Source organism: Lygodium microphyllum, chromosome 7, assembly GCF_053477565.2.
Source record: "Lygodium microphyllum isolate KBCC chromosome 7, Lygodium_microphyllum_v1.1.10, whole genome shotgun sequence".
In the NCBI taxonomy this organism is placed as follows: Eukaryota; Viridiplantae; Streptophyta; class Polypodiopsida; order Schizaeales; family Lygodiaceae; genus Lygodium; species Lygodium microphyllum.
This window is the reverse complement of record NC_141141.1, coordinates 90,712,161-90,721,062: the sequence shown is the minus strand read 5'-3', so window position 1 is coordinate 90,721,062 and position 8,902 is coordinate 90,712,161. Positions and strand designations below refer to the sequence as shown.

General features: G+C 43.5%; 2 protein-coding genes across 3 annotated transcripts; one reads left to right on the top strand and one right to left on the bottom strand.

Moving 5' to 3' along the window:
* Positions 1-775: 775 nt before the first annotated feature.
* Positions 776-4,659, bottom strand: LOC148033684 (omega-6 fatty acid desaturase, chloroplastic-like). Of its 2 annotated transcripts, none has more exons than XM_087681637.1 (12): positions 4,462-4,659; positions 4,286-4,366; positions 3,804-3,858; positions 3,641-3,672; positions 3,343-3,546; positions 3,110-3,253; positions 2,876-3,027; positions 2,196-2,321; positions 1,900-2,077; positions 1,695-1,813; positions 1,438-1,552; positions 776-1,319 (listed from the first exon to the last, which is right to left on the bottom strand). In XM_087681637.1, exons 1-12 carry the CDS (start codon positions 4,480-4,482, stop codon positions 1,161-1,163), a joined length of 1,386 nt encoding a protein of 461 aa, XP_087537763.1. In that variant the 5' UTR covers positions 4,483-4,659; the 3' UTR covers positions 776-1,160. The 2 variants fall into 2 exon arrangements, with proteins under 2 accessions (XP_087537763.1, XP_087537764.1); XM_087681638.1 differs by having other exon boundaries at positions 4,486-4,658.
* A 2,016-nt stretch (positions 4,660-6,675) lies between these two features.
* Positions 6,676-8,591, top strand: LOC148033683 (uncharacterized). The gene is made up of 3 exons (XM_087680951.1): positions 6,676-7,586; positions 7,772-8,020; positions 8,144-8,591. The coding sequence occupies exons 1-3, from the start codon at positions 6,676-6,678 to the stop codon at positions 8,589-8,591; spliced, it is 1,608 nt and encodes a 535-aa protein (XP_087537077.1).
* Positions 8,592-8,902: the final 311 nt, after the last annotated feature.

Sequence of the window (8,902 nt, the reverse complement as noted above, 5' to 3'; positions counted from 1 at the left end):
GTCCTTCATAAGGAAAAAGCACCCCAAGGCCCAAACAATCCTCGACCATCATACATAGAATGTTCACATGACCAAACTTGTGCCACATTTAGATACCCCTTTGTCATCGAACCATACATTCGCACGCCCCCATTAATTACCTCAGACCCAGGTCACCAAATTTGCAAAGGTTATCCATGCCATGTTGAGCTTTGGGCACCTCATCCTTGCAGCATATCCTATCACTTAACTCCCAAACCTCCATAGATTATGGGAACGAGGGAAGTTGGAAGTACCACTTGGACTTTTTAGGATACTTACTGAGAAACAAAGCAAACTATCACATTCGATCCTTTTCCATAGATGGATTACCTAATATTTGCACGCAAATATCAAGTCAACTAAGACAAACCAGTATGATCTGATATACACCTATAATCCAGAGTAGTGTACTACTACTAAAGAAGGGGCATCATTAAGAAACACACAGCCGCTGTTCCAATGCACATTGCAATCAAACCTCAATAAACTTCACAGCCTTTGCCCATATGAGCATTGTAGGTATCAATATGCACACTTGAAATAGTACAGCACCAAGATGCAAATGAGTAGCTTGTGTCACTAACCATCAGCCATCACTTCGATTCAGCCATTTTGAAAACACACTTCCTAATGCCATAGAAACATTTGACTGCAAACTCTTCCAGATTCAGTCATTTTAAAAACAGACTTCCTGATGCCATAACAACATTTGACTGTAAACTCTTCCTCATACAGCACTTTACCTGCACTAGAATACCAAAACTTTTGTAACAGGATTATCACTTCCTGAATGTCTGATAGAGTCTGATATATGTATACAGTTGAAAAGAAACGAAGATAAAATACATGTGATTTTTCCGTGTCTTCCCTCTTCCCTCACTACAAACCCCCCATGAAGGGAGCAGAATAGGAAGAGGTATTGAGAGCTCATACCTTAACACAAGCAATTGCTCAACTTGTGACCGCTGAATTATTAAATACGAGGCAGCAGCAGGCATCAAAGTTCCAATTGAAATCTTGGGACTTACATCAGAACTCCAAGAATGAGGTCACATGAATGTGACACTTTTGGATACACATAATTTAACTTAAGGAGGGGTCAGCCGATTTTCCGACCAAAAAATAATGATTCCTGCCTCTTAAGGAGTGTTTGGCATTAGTCTCCTGAGTGCTCCTAGCACCTTGGACTCCCTGATGCCTTTGTCAAATGCAACATAATTCTCCTCCTCATCATAAATGTGACATGTTGTCAGAATAGTCTTCATCAACCTCCAATTCCATTTGGCTTCATTCAAATACTGCTCAGTTTAACAAACACAGTCATCCCCAAGATATGACAACATGACAAAAAACATCCTCCAGACCCATGCAATATTCAAAGGCAAAATATGAGCCTGTATAAAGTTACAAACATACCTTCCCCCAATTTTGTCGCAAGGACTCGTTTGCAAGCCGTAGATTGTAGCTAGGAATCTTTTGAGAGATATGGTGAGGTATGTGCACACTGATATCATGGCACAGTATCTCAATCCTGAAAACATTATAAAAGGAATATTTAATCATTGTGAATTGAGAATAAGATGCATAACAAACCTTTGCAAACCATGAAGATACACTAGCAATTCAAAACACGCATATCAACAAACATGGTTAGAATATGCGTTAGCACTCACCATCTAGGATAATCACAGTGTATTGTACCACCAAGTTGGGCCTGAGCATTGTTCCAATCAGCTGCTGTTTTAAAAGGAATATGTGGTGCAGTGTGGTGAACCATAGTAAAAGTGCTCATCTGTTGAAAAAGCACACACTTGATGTCAGTCTATACATCACAAGTAGTCTATTTGCCATAGTTTTACATGAAATCTGAAAACCCACCCAGAAATGATATCCAAGCCATGGCATGAGCCAAAACTTAACCCATCCAATAACACCTGTCTTATAGATAATCAGTGGCCAACCCACGGCCATGAAAGCAAACACACATGCAAGACTTATTTTCACCCGCTGCCGTTCACTTGGTCGAAAATTATTAAGACTAAAGTGCCATCCAGCCCTGTTACACGCAGACAGTATATAATTAAACTTAGAGAGCACAACCTGTTAGAATGCCAACCAGTTGCAGAACACACCAGGAACCCTGGAATCATGAAAACAGCATTAACATTCCTTACCAATGGCCAATAGATGCCCAGCACCGTAATGGACCCATTGCTATCTTCAGAGCCAATTGTAACCATTTTGGAAAACCATCATACTCCTCTCTGACAACTGGATGCCAGGCTGTGTCTTCTACGAGCCTATGTCAAAAACATTCAACATTGGCATATTTTAGTACTCTTTCTTAAATTATAGCAAAGGTTGACCCATGATGCTTGGTACCACACCTGTGCCATCTAAGCCTGCGATTTTCTTAAGTTTCTGGGGTTAGTAGGTGCAAGTCAAATGTTATCGCTAAATAAATTAAGCAAACTAACTTGACAACTTCAAAACGCTATCGAAATTCCTGGATAACCATGATTTGCCTACAAAACTGGCTAATACTCTGGAAATATGTGCCTCAAGCAAATAAAAAACTATTATTGGCTTGCAGGAAAGCCACCAACACAAGCATAGACCTTTGACATAAATTGTTGTCTACTGCAACATCTGAAACAAGTGCAATATTTTGTGTCCGCTAAACACTATCAACTGACATGCCAGCTCCCATCCAAGATGTAGCAGTACACACAAGCACATCCAACTTGGGAACTTAGAAACGTTACAAAGATCAGACATCACTCGTGCTGATTGGATACAGATCAATACACCAAAGTGCAGTACTTATCATGTCATGGAGGTGGTACAAACTTACATGTTCGTCTTTGCATGATGCCGGTCATGCTTGAAGCGCCAGGGTTCATACGGGTAGATCAATGGCAAAAATGCTAAAGTCCCCACAATGTCTTCAAGTACTTTATTGTTTGAAAAGGATTTGTGTGCACAGTCATGTCCTATGACAAAAAACTGCAGAGGCGCCATCTATTGTCACTATCCACACGATACAAACATACTATGTGATTGAATAGATGTTGCATTTGATTCTCACCCCAGTGATTGCCGTCCCAATCCATGCCCAAGCCAAAGGAAGAAGGTACCAAGGAGCTTTTGCTATCATTAACAGACCAGCAGAATAGGCAACAACTGACAGAGCTACAGTCCTCCATGCTTTGAGATCATTGATGACAAAAACCTAGTTCAATCCAACATAACATAACATTAGGAGAAACTTTAGGTAATTTGATCCTGTTAGACACATAACACCAATCATTGCAGTTCTACCTCTGGTGGAAAACTATCCATCACGTTCTTCAATGTAATGTCCTGCGGAACTGGCTCACCAATTTGCGTGAACCCATACTCTTCTGCAAGCTTCTTTCTGTAATCTGGGTCACTCAGGGATGGTGCAATTGGTGCTGCAACTGCTGAAATGGAGTTCAGTCTTTTTCTCACACAAGCAATTCTGGGCACATTCAATCCTTCAACCTGCAGCACAGCAAATGAAGCCTCTTTCTTTACCAGAGCCATCAAAATCCTCAGTTGGCCTGCAGAGAACAGCTAGAATAACCACATGCAATACCTGGAATCGACTGCCACTCAGCTTGGCAACACCTGCACAAAGGGCATAACAAAGATCATAAGGTTCCTGCGTTCTCTGACAAGAAAAACTCTGATTTGCATACATAATAAAACAGTGGGTTATTGGCAAAGATCTTCACAGAGAGGGAGAGAGAAGAACATACGTTTACTTTTGTGAAGGGACATGCACAACAGAGCATGTTGTCCAGTGGGTAATCCCTGTATAAGACATCTTGAGGTGAGCTCACCACGGTACATGATAGCAATGGTACACAAGAAGTTTCAGACACAGTCCCACAATAATGCTTGTGAATAACGACAACATCACAAGCTTCCGCGAGGGCAGGACCACAGATTGCAGGCAGGGGGCTGCAGGGGGCCGGCAGCCCCCTGCCAACAATTGCACCTAGCTAGGTGGGCGGTGCCTCCTGAGGAGAAGCTCAGGATGTTAAACATTATGGGGGGGCGCAGCAGCCCCCTGTGCCACATCCACACCTAGCTCGGTATGCAATGCCTCCGAGCAAAAGCTCATGTTGTTGAATACTTTGCGGAAAAACAAGGGACGAGAGCCCCTTTTCCCGCATTGGAAAATGTCCAAAACTTCGTATGGTATAGGGCATAGAAAGGCAATTCTGAAAATACATACATTGGTGGAAGGGCTCGGGCTCTGTTGCATTGAACTGAAGGGAAGGCCACGTTCGATGCAGGAATTCGCCATTGGTATGCCCTGTGTAAGAGATTACGGTAAGGGAAAAGAAGGAAATCGATTAGGTAGGCGCACACACGCACACACACACACACTCTCTCTCTCTCTCTCTGCACCTGTGCGATGGGGATCGACATTACCTGTGAGTAGGTGATCTTGAAGCACCGACCTGCAAAACTGTGCTTTGCAAAACGCAAAGCAGAGCACTGCAGGTTGAGCTCCAAGCCGCCCACGAGAGAGAAAGAGAGAAGAGAGAGCAATGGTATAGAGCAGCCTCAGAAAATGAAGAGGCAGGGGGGAGGGAGAGAGAGAGAGAGAGAGAGGATACAAAGTATAAACCCAAATAGATTTTCCTCCAATGGGATATCGAATATATAATATACACCAAAAATAAATAAAATCAAATATTTAAATACTTAAAAAAGAAAATTAAGTCGCCCCCCGTTCTGTTGTCTGGCGAAAGGCGTGATCACAGTTGCTACCGACGTGGCGCCCGGGGGCGCTGATTGGATACGTGCCACGTGGCACGAGACCATTCGCTGAACCGCAATGTTTGTTGATTGAATTTCCTCTCATCCACCCAAAGGCCTTTTTCGCAATTTTGTTTGTGCATCTCAAAAAGTCCAACCGCCAAAAGAGACTCGGCATGGGTCCTGCCTGATCGTGTCTTGTCACGAGACTCGTTGTAAGGGTTATTAGCGCTCGAGATTAAGGTCAAACGCGTGTTTTGTGTTCCATTTTCAATTGAGACCGAAGTACAAGTTACTCAAATTTCAACCCCACATTTGAGTCATTGAGGCTGGATTCACACCCAGGCAGACAAGGGGAGTGAACCCGAAAACTAGTGGGCCCGGATGTTTCAAACACAATGGACAAGTCTTGGATTTAACAAAACGCACAATTTCACTCCTCAAATTTTCATTGGCTTTGTCTGAAGGTCGTTACTTAAATTATGCAAGCTCATATGTTCAAATTCTATGTTCCACGATTCTCCCTTGATAAAATAAGCTTGGGTGCCATGGTATTGTCAACCATTTTGCTTGTCCGTGGACACTTTCGTGGAAGGCTATGGACTCGACACGTTAGCACGACACCCCTTTTCATTTTTGTTATCCGCACAAGTGTGAAACCACCTTGAGTGTAGTATTCTTTTCCACACTTCTTTTCAAATGGTGGCACTAGCCTATCTGTTATTACAACTACTCCCCATTGAAGGGGGGAGTGTAGTAATGGGATAAATGCCCTTAGGTTTGGCCTTTGAACACCTTTTCAAGGGATCTTACAATTGGGACTTCAAAGAAGGGCATACAAAAGTATTAACCTTCAAGAAAAGAGCTACATTTGGAAATTCATTCAAGGTACCCTTCTTAGAAGGGCTTCAAACTCAAGGATTGAACTTTGATCTGTAGGCGGACTGACGGCTGAAAATCATTGCGCCAAGCCTGACCACCTGCAATTCCTCTGCATGAATGCAGGGAACCAGACGCCCTCCTGATGGCTTCAAAAGCTGAAAGGGATCTGGTGCTGGGGTCAGCAGTGGGCTATAAGGGCAACCTTGTCTATGCTTTGCCGTGGCGGGCAAATTTCAACCCGAAAGAGGTGCTGCAAACGGAATGCCTGGTGTGGGTTAGTTTCAATGGTCTCCCAGCATGGCTGGATGGAGAGGTTGTAGTCCTCACAGAAGCACTTGGCAAAGTTCTTTATGTCCCTACTATTGCCACAGCCACCCAGTGGAGCCATCAAAGCTAAGAAGCGGGCTTGTGTCCTGTGGGACAAGAGAAAACAGCCCCTTGAAATGCTCGAGCTTATTGACCCGAATGGAATGGACTTATGGGTGGATGTCAAGTTCTCAACATTTCCTGATGCTTGTTTCATTTGTAAAGAATCAAACCACTTTGCAAAGGAGTGCCCCAAAAAGGACGTGGAAGGTGGTGAACACTCCAAAAATGGTCAACCAGGGAAGGTGGAAACATTCAAGCACGAGCCCAATATGGAGGAGAAGAAAGAGAGTAAGCGTGCTGATGAAGGCAAAGGGAAAGCCAAGGAAGAGAAGGTGGAGACTCACAAAGGCAGTCAAGTACAATCAGCTTCAAAATCTGCAGGCAGTTCTAATGCTGATGAGAAAGAAAATCTCCCTCCACAGCAAGCAAAAGGAGCAAAAGGCAAGAGAAAGAAGATATCACTTAAAAAATTGGCTCGCAAGCCATTAGTGGACAGAAACTTTTTTGTTGTGCTTGATGAGGACGGTGAGAGTGATGAGGCTGAGATCTTCATGTATGAATAAGTCACCTATGCAAAGATTAACTGTGGTAACATGGAATATTAGAGGAATGGGGAGTGACATGAAAAAAGGTGTAGCTTGTGCCCTAACAAAGAAAAGGAAGCCATATATTTTAGTCATTCAGGATGTGAAACTAGGCCTGGGAGAAGGCCAAAAGCTCCATTGCAATGGCTATGTGGTTTTTGGGGATTTTTGCCAACAAGGCAAAAGGGGAACTATCCTGGCTGTTAGGGAATCTTTGAAGCCATCTCTAAACTTAGCTAGAGGAGACAGCTGCCTTATTTTTGTAAATGTGGAGGTAGGAGGTGATAAGCTGGTGGTTGCCTCTGTTTATGGGCACAATGCACCAGTTGATAGGGCCATGCTGTGGAGATACATGTCAAAGGTTGGGTTTGAGGAGAACGCAATATTCCTGGGAGACTGGAATATGACCCTTCAAGAAGCAGATTGGTCTCATGGGGGTTGTACCATGTTAGTCCAAGAAAGAGACCTCTGGCACGAGCTGGATATTACTCAGGAGTTAGTTGACATTGTCACAACCTTTGGTCAAAGTTGTCAACTCCAGTTCACATGGCACAACAAGCAATTAGGCCCTCAATGGCGGGCTACCAAGCTCGATCGGGTGTATTTAAACCATGGTGCATGGTGGGTTTCTCTAGATGTTCGATTTATGATGCTCACAGACTTTGCTCTCTCTGATCATCTTCCTTTACTTTGTACTCTCAGATTGGGTGTTGATCTAACTAAAGCTAGGGGCCCTCCACTTTTTAGGTTCAATGTCTCTCTCTTAGGGAAGGACATCTTTTGCAACCAACTTAGACAAACCTGGAGTGATACTAGGAAACCAGCCGAGCACCCTGCTGCTACTTGGGCGCAATGCATGAGGGCAGTCACTGAATTTGCCAAGAAGCATGGTCAGGAGCAGGCTGTTGTTAGGAGGGATAGGCATGATCGATGTGAGTATGCGAGGGAATGTATCTTGCTAGCACTTCATGTCTGCCCTTCTGATTGCATATTGCATTGTCTTCTCAAAGAAGTGGAGTGCTTCATTGAGACTATGCTGAAATACAAAGCAGAGGCTGCAAAAGTACAATTAAAAGTACTTGGTATATCTTGGGTGATGCTCCTAATGCTGTCTATTTCAGGGCACTGAAGACTAAGAAGTTTCGTGAGACGATCACAATGATTGATGATGGTCAGGGCCAAATCCTCAAAGACAATGCAAAGATTGCCAGGGCCTTTACGAAGCACCTCTTTGCTATTGTGGGCTCTAACTTGGAAGAGTCTCCCAACTATTGTCATAAGCTGGTAGAGTTTCTAAGTCCTAGCAAGGGCTTGATTCAGCCTGGGGATGCAGCACTGTTGGGTCGCCCCTTCTCAGTAGAGGAATTAAAGTATGTTGTGGATAAGATGGCTAAACGGAAATCTCTAGGGCTAGATGGCATGCCCGTGGAAGTTATTTAGACTTTGTGGCTAGTTTGCTCAGTTGACCTTTGTCGACTATTGAATAAAATCAGGACCAAAGGTGAGATGCTTGCAACACTGAATCAAGGGCTAATAAAGTTGATACCTAAATCTTTGGATCAGGTTAAGATGGGAAGCTGGAGGCCGCTCACAATGTTAAATGTGGGCTACAAAATTTATGCCAAAGCTTTGGCATATAGAATAAAATTTCTGCTAGGGAAAGTCCTTCACTATCAGCAACATGGATTTATTCAAGGGCGTAAGATTCACGATGTCATATTGAATCTTATGATGTCAATGGATCATGCCCTTACATTAGATACAGATTTTGTACTCATCAATTTGGATTTTGATAAAGCTTATGACCACGTTAGCTGGAGGTTTATATTGGAAGTCATGGATGCAATGGGTTTTGGCCAGACCTTCCTCAAGATGATCAAAGCTCTATTTTCTAATGCTTCAGATGTTGTGCAGGTTAATGGCATTGTCATGTCCCTTTGACATCAAGAGGTCAGTGAGGCAAGGATGCCCAATCGCTCCCCTCTTGTTTGCTATACTAAGAGATCCATTACTGAGAAACCTAGACTTGAAGGTTCAGAGGGGCTCTATCAAAGCTCTCCCTAATCTTGGCGGAGACCCTTTTGTCGCACAATTCTTTGTCGACGACAACTCAAATCTAGTGAGGGCAGAGTAGCAGTCGGTCACGGGATTATTACAAACGTATGAGGCCTTTTGTGAGCTCTCTGGTTCAATAGTGAGTCAATCTAAGACTGAGCTAGTATATTTGGGAACTAATGACCCTCCCTCGTGGC

What these genes read in the sequence shown, in the direction of transcription:
- LOC148033684 (XM_087681637.1), bottom strand. Translation starts at nt 4,482, where the DNA reads ATGTCGATCCCCATCGCACAG. An exon ending in GTCCCTTCACAAAAGTAAAC is followed by an intron (nt 3,673 to 3,803) that starts GTATGTTCTTCT and finishes CCCTTTGTGCAG; the next exon opens with GTGTTGCCAAGCTGAGTGGC. An exon ending in GGCTTGGATATCATTTCTGG is followed by an intron (nt 1,814 to 1,899) that starts GTGGGTTTTCAG and finishes CTTTTTCAACAG; the next exon opens with ATGAGCACTTTTACTATGGT.
- LOC148033683 (XM_087680951.1), top strand. Translation starts at nt 6,676, where the DNA reads ATGGGGAGTGACATGAAAAAAGGTGTAGCTTGTGCCCTAACAAAGAAA. An exon ending in GATAGGCATGATCGATGTGA is followed by an intron (nt 7,587 to 7,771) that starts GTATGCGAGGGA and finishes TGTCTATTTCAG; the next exon opens with GGCACTGAAGACTAAGAAGT. An exon ending in TTCTCAGTAGAGGAATTAAA is followed by an intron (nt 8,021 to 8,143) that starts GTATGTTGTGGA and finishes GAATAAAATCAG; the next exon opens with GACCAAAGGTGAGATGCTTG.